A 20,282-nucleotide genomic window follows, 5' to 3' on the forward strand; every position below is an offset into this window, starting at 1 on the left:
AGCTGTGTTTCTTAACCTGATTGTAAAGTATAAAAAGCCTTTACAAAAGTTCCCGGTAAACCTTTTGCTCCTCCTGTTTTCCAGACTCGGAAAGATGATCCTGCTCTTATAACGACTTTTATCAATCTTATTAAAATCATTTGAAAACCATCAGTTCCACAGATCTTCTTTTATAGAATTCAGAAAGAGCATCCTGTTGTTTGACAGGAGAGAAAGCAACTCAGATCAGAGAGTGTTCTCCCTTTATCCCAGGTCTACCAGCAGCTTTACGTCACTGACGACCTGAGCGTTATACTGTCTGACCTCTTGGTAGCGGGCGATGCCTCCGTTGACGGCGGCGTCGATGACCCCGTTCAGCGTCATGCTCAGCAGGTTGATGTTCCCGTGCAGCTGCTTGTGTTGGTACTGGCTGATCAGAGTCCGCAGCTCCTGGTTCTTGTTCTCCACCACCGAGAGGGCGTTCTCCAGCGGACTCACCTCCACCTGGAGGACACATCGGGAGGAGAAGCTCCGTGAACACACACACACACACACACACACACACCGAGAGCTCAGGGGAAATGTTTCTCCCGTTTCCACTCACCAGCTCCCTCTTCTCCACCTCGAACCAGCGAGAGATACCGGGCAGAGGGTGAGTCAGGATCAGCGTCGTCCTCTCGATCCACAGACTCTGAAACACAACGAGCGGTGAGACTGAGGCCCCATTCCAAACCGCCCCCGACACCGTGTGGACGGGGAGTGGGTTATCAAGCCCTCCGACAGCGAGTCTGCACCTGTGTGTCCGCAATGAATCACCTTTCTGCAAACATTTACTATCTTCATACGGATGTTTACAACTTCATGTGACCTCCTGTTGTTTTTAACTTTGGAGCATATCCACACTTTAGTCTAGAAATGTGTGCATTTGAATCCAAAGTTTACAGCAAAAAAACTGAGCAGCTGATAAACATCAGAATATAAAACAAAAAGAGGTTTACAAAAAAAAGAGACATTTTTAACATAAAGTCAAGAAAACACTTCCCAGATTTTTCTTTAATTCAAATGTTTTCTTTTGTTCCCCATGCTTCCCCGTAAACTCCCATTTCTTTCTAAATTCTTCTCTTGACATTCATGCAGAAAAAAATGACAACTCTTAGATTTTCCACACGGTTTTATTTGAGTTATTTGTGATTTTTTGTCTAAGAGATGCTGATTTGAAACCGTCGTTACGATAAAGTTACAGGATTTCCTGTTTCTGTCGGAGAGAGGGGAGTTTGTCCCAAAGCTTGCTGCTGTATCGACACCCACCCCCCCCCCGAAGAAGGGAGCCTCGTTCAGCTGCGAGTCAGACTACAGACGGAGTGTGTAGGGCGTGGTTTGTAATTGGTCCAAAAAGTCCCACAACCAGCAGATTTATCCAGTGTTTTACACGACTGACGTGTCCTTAAAGGTGGAACGAGCGGCACCTTGGCCAATAAAATACATGAAATAAGGAGCAAATGTCTGAAAAAGTGTGTCGTTCCTGCTGTTGAAAGAAAAGGAAAGCTAAATATAAAGACGGATAATGAATGCGTTCATATTAAAGCACTTTAAAGACGCCTGATTCAGCTTTCTGTGGGTTCCTGTAGTGTGTTATGGAGGTTTTAGTGTATGTAAATGGTCTACAAAGGCTAAAATCCCTTTCATTCCCACACACAAGGGTCCTTTTACAGAGGTGCATTCACTCACAACTCAAATGCTGAATTCAATTGTGTTTTTTCATCCTTTATATCCGTTTTAGAAATACAACATCTGAGTTATCTTTCAATATTTCTTTTCTATGTTGACATTGAGGCAGTAATTATTCTGTAAACCAAATGCACGTTGACTTCTTTTACAAGAGTCCTGAGCAGAGGATTATATCCACATTTAGAAATATAAAACAGATCTTTAAAAAACAAGCAGCTGGGTCTTTGTCCCGCTCACCTTGAACTCGTTGTCCCTGTCTTTGGAGCCTTTGTGGAATGGCCGGTCGTATCTGAAACGCAGGACGTTGTTGACCCGGTAGAAGCTCTTGATGCGGTCGGGGACTCGGTCCATCTGGAGGACGCCGAGGCTGTCCGGCACCGGAGTCACAGCGTAGATCTGCAGGTCTGAGGCCGGAGTCAAGGAGCAATGGCAACTCTGCTTTAAAGAGTCCTCTCCTGCTGATGTTCAGGTGTATATCAGTATGTAGAGTCTCTACTTTAAAGAGTCCTCTCCTGCTGATGTTCAGGTGTATATCAGTATGTAGAGTCTCTACTTTAAAGAGTCCTCTCCTGCTGATGTTCAGGTGTATATCAGTATGTAGAGTCTCTACTTTAAAGAGTCCTCTCCTGCTGATGTTCAGGTGTATGTCAGTATGTAGAGTCTCTACTTTAAAGAGTCCTCTCCTGCTGATGTTCAGGTGTATATCAGTATGTAGAGTCTCTACTTTAAAGAGTCCTCTCCTGCTGATGTTCAGGTGTATATCAGTATGTAGAATCTCTACTTTAAAGAGTCCTCTCCTGCTGATGTTCAGGTGTATATCAGTATGTAGTGTCTCTACTTTAAAGAGTCCTCTCCTGCTGATGTTCAGGTGTATATCAGTATGTAGAGTCTCTACTTTAAAGAGTCCTCTCCTGCTGATGTTCAGGTGTATATCAGTATGTAGCGTCTCTACTTTAAAGAGTCCTCTCCTGCTGATGTTCAGGTGTATATCAGTATGTAGAGTCTCTACTTTAAAGAGTCCTCTCCTGCTGATGTTCAGGTGTATATCAGTATGTAGAATCTCTACTTTAAAGAGTCCTCTCCTGCTGATGTTCAGGTGTATATCAGTATGTAGTGTCTCTACTTTAAAGAGTCCTCTCCTGCTGATGTTCAGGTGTATATCAATATGTAGTGTCTCTACTTTAAAGAGTCCTCTCCTGCTGATGTTCAGGTGTATATCAGTATGTAGAATCTCTACTTTAAAGAGTCCTCTCCTGCTGATGTTCAGGTGTATATCAGTATGTAGTGTCTCTACTTTAAAGAGTCCTCTCCTGCTGATGTTCAGGTGTATATCAGTATGTAGCGTCTCTACTTTAAAGAGTCCTCTCCTGCTGATGTTCAGGTGTATATCAGTATGTAGAGTCTCTACTTTAAAGAGTCCTCTCCTGCTGATGTTCAGGTGTATATCAGTATGTAGTGTCTCTACTTTAAAGAGTCCTCTCCTGCTGATGTTCAGGTGTATATCAGTATGTAGCGTCTCTACTTTAAAGAGTCCTCTCCTGCTGATGTTCAGGTGTATATCAGTATGTAGAGTCTCTACTTTAAAGAGTCCTCTCCTGCTGATGTTCAGGTGTATATCAGTATGTAGTCTCTACTTTAAAGAGTCCTCTCCTGCTGATGTTCAGGTGTATATCAGTATGTAGAGTCTCTACTTTAAAGAGTCCTCTCCTGCTGATGTTCAGGTGTATATCAGTATGTAGAGTCTCTACTTTAAAGAGTCCTCTCCTGCTGATGTTCAGGTGTATATCAGTATGTAGAGTCTCTACTTTAAAGAGTCCTCTCCTGCTGATGTTCAGGTGTATATCAGTATGTAGTGTCTCTACTTTAAAGAGTCCTCTCCTGCTGATGTTCAGGTGTATATCAGTATGTAGTGTCTCTACTTTAAAGAGTCCTCTCCTGCTGATGTTCAGGTGTATATCAGTATGTAGTGTCTCTACTTTAAAGAGTCCTCTCCTGCTGATGTTCAGGTGTATATCAGTATGTAGTGTCTCTACTTTAAAGAGTCCTCTCCTGCTGATGTTCAGGTGTATATCAGTATGTAGAGTCTCTACTTTAAAGAGTCCTCTCCTGCTGATGTTCAGGTGTATATCAGTATGTAGTCTCTACTTTAAAGAGTCCTCTCCTGCTGATGTTCAGGTGTATATCAGTATGTAGCGTCTCTACTTTAAAGAGTCCTCTCCTGCTGATGTTCAGGTGTATATCAGTATGTAGCGTCTCTACTTTAAAGAGTCCTCTCCTGCAGACTGAAGGATACACTGCGCGTCACACTGCAGGATGGCCTCGTCCGGCTGGTTGGGATGCTGCATGGCAATGGCTTGAGGGAATTCTCCCAGCATCCTTTGCTGGAAGGCCTCGAGCCTCTCGTAGTCGTGGCCGCGACAAACAAACTCTTTGTTCTGGAGCGGACGAATCAACATGTTCGTTAACAGAAAATGGATAGGATAATGAAAGGGAATTTTCAACAGTACCCACTCTTTATCTCCACTCAAACATCATGGATGGTATACAGAGGTACCTGTACAAACTCACTCTGAGGAAGAAGGGGAACTTCCTGCCGTAAAATCCGACCCGGAAAAACTCCGGCTCCAGACGCTGCTGCTCCATGATGTTGTCGTAATACGCTGCCTCCATTTTCTGCACATACACACACACACACACACACACACACACACACACAATAAAATAATGTCTTACAGCGTTACAGGGATATGGGGAGTGTGTTGTTGCTGATTCAGAAGAATAAAAGCTCACCCGGATCCAGCTGAGACTCTGGTAGTCGTACAGAGATTCATACTGGAAGGCCAGCTCCCTGCACAGAGGGATACCAAACTCCCAACACTGCACACACACACACACACACACACACACACACACACACACACACACACACACAGTGAATCAGTATCAACAAAAGACGAACAAAAAGAGGAGCACTTTCTTTTCTTATAATGCTTTACACTTTATAACCCAACATTAGCCTCCTTTAGCTTAGCGGTGGAGACGTGAAGTCATGTGACCGTGCTGTAGTTCCTTTATAGCCCAACATTAGCCTCCTTTAGTTTAGCGGTGGAGACGTGAAGTCATGTGACCGTGCTGTAGTTCCTTTATAGCCCAACGTTAGCTTTTACTTCAGAAATCAGATAGAGGTGTTGAAATGTGAAGATTATCCTGCTGAAGTTGTGTATAACGTCTCTGGATGCACCTCTGATATCTATGTGTGTATTGTCTGTGTGTGTCGGCCTCCCCCTCCTCACCTTGCCCTTGTTGAAGTAGTGGATGACCTTCCTGCAGAGCCCCTCCTTGCGATGCCACTCGGTCTGAGCGGGGTAATGCAGGAAGTCCTTCAGAGGACGCTCGTCCCAGTGCAGCAGCTCCCAGTACAGTAGCAGCGTGAACGCAGCCTCTGTGGAGCGACAGCAGTCAGACATCTTTCCCTCAATGTGTGTGTGTGTGTGTGTGTGTGTGTGTGTGTGTGTGTGTGTGTGTGTGTGTGTGTGTGTGTGTGTGTGTGTGTGTGTGTGTGTGTGTGTCTCACCCGTGTAGTTCTCTGCCTGCAGGTGCATGTCACACAGTTTGTGGATGTAGCGGATGTACATCTCCTCCTTGTTGATCTCCGACTTGTAGAAATTCTGAGGCGATGCAAAAGGACAGAGAGGTGTTTGCAGATATTAAACCTCGTAAATCAAATGTTGGCAATTAAATAAATCTTTGGCATTCTTCTACTGGGAAGGTTTGTGAGTGAAATATGGAGATTCATCTCACCAGGAGGTTCACAGTGCAGCCGATCTTCTTGTTCTCCGTCTCATCGCCCTTCATGCAGTCTCTGAGGACGAGATAGAAACGGGTTACAATAAGTTCCTCGTGTCTGAAAAGCTGTAATTTGGACGGTCCATAGTTAGATAGTTTTAGTGTCTCTGTATTTATGTGAGATTATTCTGTTCATATTTATTAAGGACAACATATCCCATGAGTCTCTTGAAGTGCCAAAGCCTCATGGGAGCTGTAATTGATGTAAATTAAAAAATAAATCTTGCGAAATCACAAGCTGGCAACAATAACATCCGGATGTTACGCAACTGCTACTAAACAACTAAGAAAAAATAAGGCCATTTACATATGCAGTCTATCTGTGTGTGTGTGTGTGTGTGTGTGTGTGTGTGTGTGTGTGTGTGTGTTACCTGTAGTCCAGCAGTCTCTCCATCAGTCGTGTGACGGAGGTGACGAAGGAGATGCCCGTCTCTCTCCACGTCTCCTGCTCGATCTTCTCCAGCAGGCTGCAGAAATGAGACGTCATGTTTGAATTAATTAGTGAAAAATAAGAAGCTATGAGGTCGTTCACACCCTGAAAATAATATAGTATAACCCCGCAACCTAAAGCGGGTCAAAGAATTAAGGGACTTAGTCACGTTCCAAAAATGATGAATGAAAATCTTTATTAGCAGATCTGTGTGTTTAATGACATCATGGATTCAGACTGCTCGCTAATTAAGGACTCATTGATGCTTCACTTGACATTCATGCAGAAAGAAATGACATTTTTTAACATAAAGTCAAGACAGAAAATTCCCAAATGTTTTCCTTAATTTCTATTTTTCATAATTTCCAAGATTTGTCTTTAATTCTCAGATTTTCCTAAATTCGAAATTTCCATTTTTAAAAATTTGTTTCAAATGTTTTCCTTAATTCCCAATTTGAATTATTTCCCACATTTTTAATTAATTCCTGGATTCATTTTTTAAATTCAGATTTTTTTTTTTATATTTCCATTTTTTCGGAAATTCCCATTTTTTTGGACTAATTTCTAATTGTTTCTTTAATTCCCCTTTTTCCTTATTTCCTTTCCCAGCGTTGCAGCTCTATGAGACGTGTGTGTGACAGCTTCAGTGCAGGTTTCACTCTTTGTGGTGGACAATGATAACACATCACAGCAGAAGTGTGTAGTGAATGGAACATCATACCTGGGGTACGGCCCAAACAGCTGAGTTCTACTCCCGCAGCACAAAGCAAACACACAGCAGCAGAGTTAGAAACAGCTCGAAATGTTAGCAGAGAGAGAGGGTGGACTCAAACATCAGAGAGAGAGGGGAGTCAGAGAGAGGAAGAGGAGAGACTGAGAGAGTCAGAGAGAGGAAGAGGAGAGGAAGAGAGAGGAGAGTCAGAGGAAGAGAGAGGAAGAGAGAGGAAGAGAGAGGAAGACAGAGGATGAGCTCAAACATCAGAGAGAGGGGAGACAGAGAGAAGAAGAGGAGAGGAAGAGAGAGGAGAGTCAGAGAGAGGAAGAGAGAGGAAGAGCTCAAATATCAGAGAGAGAGGGGAGACAGAGAGAGGAAGAGGAGAGGAAGAGAGAGGAAGAGCTCAAACATCAGAGAGAGAGGGGAGACAGAGAGAGGAAGAGGAGAGGAAGAGAGAGGAGAGTCAGAGAGAGCAAGAGAGAGGAAGAGCTCAAACATCAGAGAGAGATGAGAGGAGAGTCAGAGGAGAGGAAGAGGAGAGTCAGTGAGAGGAAGAGGAGAGTCAGAGAGAGGAAGAGGGAGGAAGAGGGAGGAAGACTTGTTGTTTGTGTCTTACAGCAAACCGAAGAGCTCTCTGTAGTTCTCGTCTCCCTTCCCCTCAGAAACCAGACTGTCGAGCTTATCGATCAGCTCCGCCTCCACCTGCAGGAACACACAGGTAAAGAGAGGGGGTGATGGAGAGACACTGCAGGAACACACAGGTAAAGAGAGGGGGTGAGGGAGAGACACTGCAGGAACACACAGGTAAAGAGAGGGAGTGGTGGAGAGACACTGCAGGAACACACAGGTAAAGAGAGGGAGTGAGGGAGAGACACTGCAGGAACACACAGGTAAAGAGAGGGAGTGGTGGAGAGACACTGCAGGAACACACAGGTAAAGAGAGGGAGTGAGGGAGAGACACTGCAGGAACACACAGGTAAAGAGAGGGAGTGAGGGAGAGACACTGCAGGAACACACAGGTAAAGAGAGGGAGTGAGGGAGAGACACTGCAGGAACACACAGGTAAAGAGAGGGAGTGAGGGAGAGACACTGCAGGAACACACAGGTAAAGAGAGGGAGTGAGGGAGAGACACTGCAGGAACACACAGGTAAAGAGAGAGAGTGATGGAGAGACACTGCAGGAACACACAGGTAAAGAGAGGGAGTGAGGGAGAGACACTGCAGGAACACACAGGTAAAGAGAGGGAGTGGTGGAGAGACACTGCAGGAACACACAGGTAAAGAGAGGGAGTGAGGGAGAGACACTGCAGGAACACACAGGTAAAGAGAGGGAGTGAGGGAGAGACACTGCAGGAACACACAGGTAAAGAGAGGGAGTGAGGGAGAGACACTGCAGGAACACACAGGTAAAGAGAGGGAGTGGTGGAGAGACACTGCAGGAACACACAGGTAGAGAGAGGGAGTGATGGAGAGACACTGCAGGAACACACAGGTAAAGAGAGGGAGTGAGGGAGAGACACTGCAGGAACACACAGGTAAAGAGAGGGAGTGAGGGAGAGACACTGCAGGAACACACAGGTAAAGAGAGGGAGTGATGGAGAGACACTGCAGGAACACACAGGTAAAGAGAGGGAGTGAGGGAGAGACACTGCAGGAACACACAGGTAAAGAGAGGGAGTGAGGGAGAGACACTGCAGGAACACACAGGTAAAGAGAGGGAGTGAGGGAGAGACACTGCAGGAACACACAGGTAAAGAGAGGGAGTGATGGAGAGACACTGCAGGAACACACAGGTAAAGAGAGGGAGTGATGGAGAGACACTGCAGGAACACACAGGTAAAGAGAGGGAGTGATGGAGAGACACTGCAGGAACACACAGGTAAATAGAGGGAGTGAGGGAGAGACACTGCAGGAACACACAGGTAAAGAGAGGGAGTGAGGGAGAGACACTGCAGGAACACACAGGTAAAGAGAGGGAGTGATGGAGAGACATTGCAGGAACACACAGGTAAAGAGAGGGAGTGATGGAGAGACACTGCAGGAACACACAGGTAAAGAGAGGGAGTGAGGGAGAGACACTGCAGGAACACACAGGTAAAGAGAGGGAGTGAGGGAGAGACATTGCAGGAACACACAGGTAAAGAGAGGGAGTGAGGGAGAGACACTGCAGGAACACACAGGTAAAGAGAGGGAGTGATGGAGAGACACTGCAGGAACACACAGGTAAAGAGAGGGAGTGAGGGAGAGACACTGCAGGAACACACAGGTAAAGAGAGGGAGTGAGGGAGAGACATTGCAGGAACACACAGGTAAAGAGAGGGAGTGAGGGAGAGACATTGCAGGAACACACAGGTAAAGAGAGGGAGTGATGGAGAGACACTGCAGGAACACACAGGTAAAGAGAGGGAGTGAGGGAGAGACACTGCAGGAACACACAGGTAAAGAGAGGGAGTGAGGGAGAGACACTGCAGGAACACACAGGTAAAGAGAGGGAGTGAGGGAGAAACACTGCAGGAACACACAGGTAAAGAGAGGGAGTGAGGGAGAAACACTGCAGGAACACACAGGTAAAGAGAGGGAGTGGTGGAGAGACACTGCAGGAACACACAGGTAGAGAGAGGGAGTGAGGGAGAAACACTGCAGGAACACACAGGTAAAGAGAGGGAGTGAGGGAGAAACACTGCAGGAACACACAGGTAAAGAGAGGGAGTGAGGGAGAAACACTGCAGGAACACACAGGTAAAGAGAGGGAGTGAGGGAGAGACACTGCAGCAACACAGGTAAAGAGAGGGAGTGAGGGAGAGACACTGCAGGAACACACAGGTAAAGAGAGGGAGTGAGGGAGAGACACTGCAGGAACACACAGGTAAAGAGAGGGAGTGAGGGAGAGACACTGCAGGAACACACAGGTAAAGAGAGGGAGTGAGGGAGAAACACTGCAGGAACACACAGGTAAAGAGAGGGAGTGAGGGAGAAACACTGCAGGAACACACAGGTAAAGAGAGGGAGTGAGGGAGAGACACTGCAGCAACACAGGTAAAGAGAGGGAGTGAGGGAGAGACACTGCAGGAACACACAGGTAAAGAGAGGGAGTGAGGGAGAGACACTGCAGGAACACACAGGTAAAGAGAGGGAGTGAGGGAGAAACACTGCAGGAACACACAGGTAAAGAGAGGGAGTGAGGGAGAGACACTGCAGGAACACACAGGTAAAGAGAGGGAGTGAGGGAGAGACACTGCAGGAACACACAGGTAAAGGGAGGGAGTGAGGGAGAGACACAGAGGCTCCCCTCCCCATGGATCGATCGTTCTGATACTTTCTGGGTGTTCCACCTGCTTTGAGATCCAAAGACCTGGACATTTCCCTTGCACAATATGGGACGTTGTTTTCCACACCTGCTTGAAGTTCCCGTTCTTGCGCTGCTCCCAGTCCATCATGTCGTGGAAGATTGGGATCATGATGTTCCTGACCTCCAGCTGAGGAACCAGCGTCACCCCCAGGAACGGGCCGATCATCCCGGGGATGAAGTGGATCTTATTCTCGCCTAAAAGTTCATCAGAAACACGTTTTCACTCAGGAAGCTGGAATAGATCTACCTGTCTGCGTGCAGGTCTCTAACATCAGGGCACGAAGGGGCTTTGGGTCTACAAGGGGCTTCATTTCAGCCGACTGCAGTGTGGAGCTTTAGATGTGTAATGTAATTTAATATAATAAAATATAATATAATATAATATAATATAATATAATATAATATAATATAATATAATATAATATAATATAATATAATATAATATAATATAATATAATATAATATAATATAATTAATATAATATAATATAATATAATATAATATAATATAATATAATAATATAATAAAATATAATATAATATAATATAATATAATATAATAATATAATAAAATATATAATTTAATATAATTTAATATAATATAATATAATATAATATAATATAATATAATATAATATAATATAATTTAATATAATAAAATAAAATATAATATAAGATAATATAATATAATATAATTTAATATAATAAAATATAATATAATATAATATAATATAATATAATATAATATAATATAATTTAATAAAATATAATATAATATAATATAATATAATAAAATATAATATAATTTAATATAATTTAATATAATATAATATAATATAATATAATATAATGTAATTTAATATAATATAATATAATATAAGATAATATAATATAATATAATATAATATAATATAAGATAATATAAGATAATATAATAATAATAATAATATAAGATAATATAATAATAATAATAATAATAATAATATAATTTAATATAATATACCATAATGTCAAATTATATAATATTTTGTAAAATAATAAAATATAATATGATATAACATAATGTAATTTAATGTAATACAATATATTCTCATTTAATATAATATAACACAAAATAAAATAATATTTTATATTATAAAATACATTTCAGTAATATATTATAATATAATATATTACTGAAATGTATTTTATAATATAAAATATTATAAAATACATTTCAGTAATATATTATATTATAATATATTGTAAATTAATGTAATAAAAAATATTATTTAATGGAATATAATATAACTCAATATAAAATAATATATACAATTATATAATAATTATACTTAATATAATTACTACAGTTATTATTTTCTATTATATATAAATATGATTATTATTTTTATGCATTTCGATATATTGTCAGTTGGGCTGTTTGTTTCCTTTCTTACGTATTTATATCTGCATTATTATTATTTAGTATTTTATTTTTATCACGTTAAAGAAAGAAAACTCGCTCCTGGATTTAAGGCATGTGATGTTTCCTCCTGTTTTATCTGTAATGTAAGAAAGGAGTTCATCTCACCGAGGTTCTGCCACATGCTGAACAGCTCGTAGGTCATCATCACTCTCATGTCCCCGTACCTGCAGACAACCGGACACTCACCATTTCAAATGTCTCTGATAAACTGAAGGGTGTGTGTGTGTGTGTGTGTGTGTGTGTGTGTGTTCTTACTTGTCCAACACCTTCTTCCTCTTGGCTGGACTCAGAGTCTCCAGCTGCAGACTGGGCTGGTTGATGTAGAGCACCGCCAGACTGAAGTAGGAGTTCCACACCTACAAACACACACACACACACACACACACACACACACACACACACACACACACACACACACACACACACACACACACACACACACACACACACACACACACACACACACACACACACACACACACACACACACACACACACACACACACACACACACACACACACACGGTTGAAGCTGCACCAGTAGATTACCAGCTGATGCCTTTGATTGATGTGAATTTAATTAACTTGAAGACACAACAGATGGGTCTTTGAGCTCAGGCATCAGAGAGGGAGGCGCGTCACAGATACAACAGCGGTGTGGTTGTGTGATTGTGTGGTTGTGTGATTGTGCGGTTGTGCGGTTGTGCGGTTGTTTGGTTGTGCGGTTGTGTGGTTGTGTGGTTGTGTGGTTGTGTGGTTGTGCGGTTGTGTGATTGTGCGGTTGTGTGGTTGTGTGGTTGTGTGGTTGTGTGATTGTGTGGTTGTGTGGTTGTGTGGTTGTGTGGTTGTGCGGTTGTGCGGTTGTGTGGTTGTGTGTCCATTGAAGTCAGGTACCTTAAAGTCAAACTCGGCCTCTGTGAAGTTCTTGTGCAGAGCGGGAGAGAGGTACTGAGCGGTGGTCAGGATGATGCTGCGGGAAATAAACACACGTTAATAATCACGCTGTAAAGTCGGAATCTGTCCTGAAAGGATTCTGAGTTTATATTTCATATCTGTTTTATTGTCGATATTTCGGTGGAAAAAACTATCTTATGTTTTCTGTTTTTCAGATACACGTGTTTCAATATCAGAGATAATCCAAATGTGTTTCCCTTACATTTACAAAAGGTATCCATTTATTTTGTATTATTATTATTTAGTTTAAACACAATGGCTTCAAAACTCTGTCATACTTTAAAACATATATTATATTTATTGTAAAATAATACCTATTACATTCTCTTTCAGCATGTGGAAATAACATTGCTTAAAAAATAAGCTTTACAACTTATTGTTGTTGTTGTTGTTGTTGTTGTTGTTGTTGTTGTTATCTTTATTGTTATTGTTGTTGTTGTTGTTGTTGTTATAAACTGTTGTTTTATTGAATCCAGGGATGATTGCTCAATCTTTTCTGGGTCCTTTTCTCGGGGGTCTTACTTGCTGGTGAGCAGCCTCATGATGTTCCAGTCTCGGGGGAAGATGCTGAGCTTCATCAGATTTCTGAACACACACAAAATCTTCAGCAAGAACTCCTGGGGAGAGATGAGGGAGGAAGAGGGAGTCAGATACTGTCAAATGGGACACCCTGAGTTATACAAAACCTAACAACCGGGGACACCAAACATTTACAATACACCTTACCAAAATGTCTACGATTTAAAAGAGTTCGTGCTGTTGTGTCTCATCAAAGACGTTAGTCTTGTCAAGTGTCTCGTTTGGGTCCTCGTGCCCCAGGTCTGTGGTTGGTTGTTTTATGTTTTGTTTAGTCATTTTTATCTTGTCTCCCACTTCCTGTTTTATTTTGGTACTCACCTTCTGTGTCTCGTTCCAGGCCTCTTGACTCCCTGTCACTGCCCTCGTCAGCGTCAGCCCCGCCCCTGATTGTTTCCACCTGTTCCCTGTTTCCTCCTGTCTAAATAGTCCTGTCTCCCCCTGTCTTGTGCCAGTTCGTCTTGTCCTGTCTGTGAGTCCGTAACCAGCGTACCAGCACTGTGTTTATTAATCCTCCATGTGAGCGTCTTGAGTTCTTGTTTTTGTGCGTTTTTTTGGAAATAAAGTACTTTTTTAATACTTTAACTTTGTCTCCTGGGGTCGTGCATTTGAGTCCTACTGCCTTGTGTTTAAAGTTTGTGATACATGCATTACAGAAGAAAACATTTACAATATCAAAAACCCTAAAACAAATTCTACTCCACTACAGCTCAGAGGTAAAAGGTGTACTTCTACTCCACTACATGTATTTAACCCCTTTAGTTGCTAGGCAGATTAGGATTAATGATGGTGAATATAATCAGCCCTTAAATCAGACTGTAGTTCACCTGCAGTAAATCCAGCAGCTACCCTGCAGTATACAAAGCCATTCAAACTAGCTGCACCTTTACCAGCTCTGAGAACACTTTAATGATCAATCATTATAAAACATATCAGAGATATTATTCTGAAATGGACCAATCAAACGTAAAATCTCGTACCTTGAGCTCCTCTTTGCTCTGGAAGTTTTCCACCAGGCGTTGGAAGTGGATATCTGTCATCTGACGGAGGAGGGACAGCAGGCAGGACACGTACTCTCCCTGCCAATAGGAAAGCAGCGGACAGCCATGTGAGCCAATCACAGGGAGCCAACAATCAGACGATGCAGGGTAACAAGGGCTCTTTCCAAAAAAAACATCCCTATTTTTTTTAGCCTTTTCTTGTTACATCTGCTTTAAGGTATCCATGCATCTGGGTAGACTCAGGACGGAGGGACATGTCAGGGCCGTCGTAGGAAGAGTTTACAGTAGTAAAACAATGAGGAGAAACACCGTCGTTCTCCGGGATTAAGGGCACACATTTATAGGAAATAAATACATGTTTTCTGAACATCTCCTCACACATTTGCATTACGCAGTGGATGACCTCATCAAATGACACTTTCCAATCAGCTCCAGCAGTAAGAAAACACTTGGGATTTTCCTCCACAATCACCATATTATAATACAGAGGGGTATTGCCCAAAACAATCCCCAGATTTCCTGAATTTTGTCTCCTAAATGTGTGACTCCAATCCCAGAGAATATCCAAGTCTCTTAAAACTATAAAATTAGTGACTTTTTAAATGAAAATAAAATGTATTTTTTGACCCTAAAACTCATACGTCTATCCTTCTCTCTTCTGCAGAGTATCGCAAGTCAGTGGAAGGAAAATAAAGACCAAAATAAAGTTTACAAAAGGAAAAGTTATGAATCAAACGTCTGTTCGTTTAGTTATTCAGCACTCAGGATTCAAATCCATGTTAGTAAAGAAAGTAGAGTAAAGATCTGGAGAGGAAGAGGACCACAGTAAGGCATGAGATCCAGCCACAGATGAGAGGAGGGCATGGGAATGAATTTGATTATGAAACAGAAAACATTTAAACACACATCTGTACAAAACCTCTGTACTACAACAGACGGGATGCAAAGAGGAACACAACACGAGAGGAAGAACTAAACCATGCAAACATGCAACAGAGAGGAGGAAGAGGAGGAGGAGGGAGACTGATGATGATGAGAGGAGGTCGTGGGGAAGAATTCATTTCTTAAAAGTGCCAAAAAATCTCTGTTACTCTTAAAAGTACTTTGTTCATAATCTTACTTAAAGGTCCCCTATTATACTATATTCTCAACAACACATTAAAGGTCTCAGAAATATACAGAGCCTGTCTCTGATTGGCTGAAACCCCAAACAGATCAGCATCCCATAACCCCCTCTGTTTCAGCCCTGATTCTGTCTGTAGCTTTAAATGCTAATGAGCTGCTGCTGGCCACGCCCCCTCTGAGAGGTGATTGGTTTAAAAAAAACACAATGGTGCTGTAGGAGGAGATCCAGGTGATACCTTGGTTGGTGATTGGCTAATGGATGCACAACCCCAAAAAACATAGTGACATCACAAAGTGGCCAACATCTGATCAGCTGGTGTTTATACAGATGGATCAGGACAGAAAGAGGGGGGGGGCGGTCTTTGTTCGTGAGAGTCTGGACACAGAGGGGACACATGCTGATGTAGAGCAGACATGAACAAGTGGATTTAGCATAATAGGTGACCTTTAAAATGACTTCATACTGAATTTCGGAGGAGAACTTTTGACCACATTTATCCAACACTAAAGTCAATATAAAGGATCTCAGGCTGATGGAAAAATGCAGTACTGTATTACTATTGTACCACATTGATAAAACTACAATGCTGCAATGCTTTTACCCGTATAATACCAGTATAATATAACCATTAAACTGTTATAATGGACCAGGGGGATGGTGCCTTCAGGGTCCACTATAAAAATACGACATCCCTGCACCACTCTGTTATTGATTTAGCTTTGAGGATTTAGAAAGATTATAATATAAAGAGACATTAAACACTAATGTTAGGATGTGGCCCGGCCCTACAGATGGAGAGGAGGAGGAGGAGGAGGAGGAGGAGGAGGAGGATGCAGGGTGGAAGAAGTCGTATTGTTAGTTACTAACAGTGATCTCCGCGGTGCACTGCGGACAGCGTTGACCCCTTACCGCCTCCTGCGATTGGCTTTTGCTCATGATTGACAGCAGGGTCTGCAGGAGGACGTCCAGCAGAGACTCCACCATCATCTCCACCTCCTCCTGCACCGACGTGTCCTGGGGGAGGAAGAGGAGGAGGAGGAGGAGGAGGAGTAGGGGGGGGAAGATATAGAGAGGAAGAGGGAAGACACAGAGAAGAAGAAGGGAAGAGGAAGAGGAGGAAGATATGGAGAGGAAGATATGGAGACGAAGAGGGGGAAGATATAGAGAGGAAGAGGGAAGAGGAGAGGAGGAAGAGGAGGAAGATATGGAGAGGAAGAGGAGGAAGGAAGGGAGAGGAAGAGGAGGAAGATAGGGAGAGGAAGAGGAGGAAGGAAGGGAGAGTAAGAGGAGGAAGATAGGGAGAGAAAGAAACTGTTTAACATTAATATCATAGAGAAAAATAAAGCTGTGTGTGTGTGTGTGTGTGTGTGTGTGTGTGTGTGTGTGTGTGTGTGTGTGTGTGTGTGTGTGTGTGTGTGTGTGTGTGTGTGTGTGTGTGTGTGTGTGTGTGTTACCATAGAGCTGCTCTTGATGATGGAGAATATGGAGCTGAGTATTCCTGAGCAGATGAGCAGCTCCTTCTGCTGCCTCAGGTGGAGGTGGATGTGATGCAGCACCACAGGGAGCAGGATCCTCCGGGACTCTGAGACACACACACACACACACACACACACACACACACACACACACACACACACACACACACACACACAACATAACACACACACACACACACACACATTTACTTTACATAGACCAGCTGGAATCAAAGACAGAGACATTAGGATGTGTGTTTTTTACCGGGGAAGGAGAAGAGCCGGCTGTCCACGGTGCGGGCGATGGACTGCAGCTTCACCACGTCCATTGACTGCCCGATGTGCACCGTGGACGGCATGCTGCCCAGAGTCCCGCGGACAAACTCTGCCACCTCCTGCACCGTGAACATCTGCAGCAGCTCGTCGAAGATCGCCGGGAACGAGTTCAGCAGGGCGGCCTGAGGAGGAGGAGGAGGAGGAGGAGGAGGAGGAGGAGGAGGAGGAGGAGAGGAGGAGGGGAGGAGGAGGAGGAGGAGGAGGAGGGATGCAGGTTATAAGAAAGTTTAAGAGGAATAAAGAAAGAGTTAATAAAGTGTTTCCGGTTGAGAGGAATGTGACCGGTGCTGTGTCTCAATTCAGATTCTTCTGCATGAAGTTCTCTTCACCTATTTCAATTAACTGTGGCTTCATTTCTGCCCCGGTGTAGTGGCACATTCCTTAAACATAGTACACCCTTTTATTGAACAGCTTTTATTCGTACGCAGCAAATAGTGTGCACAGATCTACACTCACACCTTTGGACGATCCAGTACTCAGAGTGTGTTTTGCCCTCGTACATATGCACTTAACACTGCACATGTAAGTACAGAAGGACGAGAATTGAGACACAGCACAGAACACAGGAGAGAGGGGTGAGTTAAAGTGAAACACGGGGAAAAACTGAACTCCAAAATGCAAAATGAGTCTCATACAGAAGCATTATGCTCTGATCAATAGATCTATTCACCGTTACACGCTGACATACTGCATTCTTTTGAGTTATTCTTTAATAATACTGTTGTTCTGTATTTGCTCCTCTTTTTACAGCCTAATTCCTCTTGTGTTTATGTATGCACATTTATACACCAAAGAAAATGTCTCCTGTAGGAGTAGGAGGAGTAGAGCTCCTGGCAACAAATCAGGGTCTTTTCACTGTAGAGGCTCTTTGGCCTTTAATTGTTTTTGCAATTAAAGTTCTGCATTTTGTGATCCAGCTGTTCACCAGTGGAGACACGCTTAAAGACAGACAGGAGAGCAGACACAGCGGATTCATTCATTAGCAGATAGGAAATCACAGCCAGATTAAAACAAGAGGTTAGAGCACAAAGTGAGATCCAGCGGACTGTTGGGAACGCTCAGCTGTCAGAGGCTGGCTGTAGATGGCTATGGAGAAACTAAACGCTCCTAAACCTAAATGCACGTCTATGGGTCTTTAAACATCGTCTTCAGTGATCGTCATGGTATTGATTGAATGTCTGTTTCCCTGAATCTTCTCTTAATCGTTCTCCTGTTGTTTTAAAAAGAGCGAACAATAAATGATCCTACCGTAACGGTCGGTCTGATAACGTACCACACCACCTCACATCGCACTGTTACATATCGAATCATTAGCTATTGCATCGTTACCTATGGTATGTTATCCTATCGCATCGTAAGGCATTGTCGCGTTTCATATCCTATCTTATTGTATAGCATCGTAACGTATCGCACCGCATGGATTCCTATTGCATCGTAACGTATGGAATCATAATGTGTCGTAACTGACGTCACGTATCGCATTGTACTGTATGGTACGTTAACGCGCCGTGTGGCATCGCATCGCAGCGTATGGCAACGCATCCTAACATGGGGTCCAAAGGGTCGCCGGTTCACGTCCCGATTGGACCTGAAAAATGGAGTGAGCTGGTAGCTGGAGAGGTGCCAGTTCTCCTCCTGAGCCACTGCCGAGGTGCCCTTGAGCAAGGCACCAAACCCTGAAACGCAAATGTGTGTCCTCCCTGTGTGTAATGTGTGTAAACACTTCTCTTGTTGGTGAGCAGCCACTCTTCAGGGTGTGATGTGAGTCAGTGAGCAGAGAGATGTGACCATGAGGGATTCAGGTGTGTGTTCTCAGTGAGGAGTGTGTCGGGGGTGTGTGTGTGTTCTCAGTGAGTGGTTTGTGTGAGGAGTGTGTCGGGGGTGTGTGTGTGTTCTCAGTGAGCGGTTTGTGTGAGGAGTGTGTCGGGGGTGTGTGTGTGTTCTCAGTGAGCGGTTTGTGTGAGGAGTGTGTCGGGGGACAAACAGCTGTGTTAGGGCTTCACACAGGGATCAGGTGCTTTGGGTTCCCTCCGGTCGTTACTTACGGACAGTGGATTGGGCCGCAGAGCGCTGGAGCTCCAGGCCTGAGGGCAGGAGGTCTGTCCCGGGACAGGGGCTAACGTTAAGGTAGGGCCGACGCCGGGGCCCGGGGCCTGATTTGGGCCTGGACAAGGCTGGGAGCCCTGTGGTGTACAGTATGGGTGTGGAGGGGCCAGGAGGAATAAAAAGGACCCGAAGAAATCGTGGAAGATTGAGAGGAGGTGAGGAGAGGTACCAGGTACAAGTAGGAAGGAGATAAGAGTCAGATTAAAGCCACTAAAAGGAAGCTAAACAGGAAGCATCTAAACTAGAAGCTCATGTATTCAGTGGAGGAAGAAGCACTACATTTCATTTACTCATAATCCCTGAAACAAACTCATCCTTAACGACTTCATGGATCTGTTTTCTTTGGCCACGTTAATACAGGTGCTGCTTTAGTAAAAGTAGACGTACTGAATTGTCAGAAATATTGTGTTACAGGTACAATAACCTAACTAATGCACCTTGTAGTTAAAGTCTTAAAAGCCCATTTCAGAATCATATCCTCAAAATCATAATTTTCCAAAAAGTACAACACTGGGCTTCATGTAGTTGTATATGAAAATACTCAGTTGAAGTACAAGTACCTTACATTATTTAAGAACAGTACTTGAGTAAACGTACTTTAGAGTACAAAGGTACAGAAAGAAGGAGATTTCATCCTTTTTATAAAACCTATGAAGAAAAGACGTGGAGTCCTCCTGCGTCATCGTCTGATCTAGATCATGATTGGCTGATATTCTGAATGTGTGTATCTGGAGTCTGAGCCGTCCGCACCTGGGTGAAGATGAGGGTCTCGGAGTTGCGGCTGTCCAGGCTGAGGACGAAGCGGATGGACTGGAAGAGTTCCTGGATGCTGCAGCGGAACGTCTCCTCCTCCATGCCGCAGGTCGCCCGGGAATACAGGATCCTCGACTGGATGATGAACTTAAACAGATACTCCAGAGCCTGGGGGGGAGGGGGGGAGGGGGGGATAAACAATAAAACATGCAGTATAAATATTCTAGTTGAAGGATGCATCCTCACTTGTTCTGTCTTTATCTCTGATGTTTCATTCCAGGAAAAAGTTATAACATGTGTATAGCTCTCATCACATACGTTCACGATGTTTGACAAACACTTTTAGAAATATGAGAATAAGAGAGTTTAAATTTCATCCCAAAAAAGTAACTTTAAGAATAAGTTTTCAGATTGAACTTTGAGAAATGTGGTTAAACCTTAAAA

The 20,282-nt window shown here is 43.4% G+C and overlaps 1 protein-coding gene across 1 annotated transcript in view; it reads right to left on the minus strand.

The window, feature by feature from the left end:
• Window positions 1-20,282, minus strand: part of LOC134882178 (dedicator of cytokinesis protein 3-like) — a 46,411-nt gene that overhangs the window by 7,977 nt on the left and 18,152 nt on the right. The window contains 22 exon segments of the mRNA XM_063909769.1: window positions 304-483; window positions 584-670; window positions 1,945-2,111; window positions 4,001-4,142; window positions 4,276-4,380; window positions 4,498-4,584; window positions 5,001-5,149; window positions 5,282-5,375; window positions 5,509-5,569; window positions 5,925-6,020; window positions 6,705-6,731; window positions 7,315-7,400; window positions 10,094-10,242; window positions 11,617-11,675; window positions 11,767-11,867; window positions 12,406-12,481; window positions 12,988-13,082; window positions 14,022-14,120; window positions 16,036-16,182; window positions 16,623-16,750; window positions 16,909-17,101; window positions 19,836-20,006. Of these exon segments, the coding sequence (XP_063765839.1) occupies window positions 304-483; window positions 584-670; window positions 1,945-2,111; window positions 4,001-4,142; window positions 4,276-4,380; window positions 4,498-4,584; window positions 5,001-5,149; window positions 5,282-5,375; window positions 5,509-5,569; window positions 5,925-6,020; window positions 6,705-6,731; window positions 7,315-7,400; window positions 10,094-10,242; window positions 11,617-11,675; window positions 11,767-11,867; window positions 12,406-12,481; window positions 12,988-13,082; window positions 14,022-14,120; window positions 16,036-16,182; window positions 16,623-16,750; window positions 16,909-17,101; window positions 19,836-20,006 (2,499 nt within the window).

Source organism: Eleginops maclovinus, chromosome 20, assembly GCF_036324505.1.
Source record: "Eleginops maclovinus isolate JMC-PN-2008 ecotype Puerto Natales chromosome 20, JC_Emac_rtc_rv5, whole genome shotgun sequence".
Taxonomy (NCBI): domain Eukaryota; kingdom Metazoa; phylum Chordata; class Actinopteri; order Perciformes; family Eleginopidae; genus Eleginops; species Eleginops maclovinus.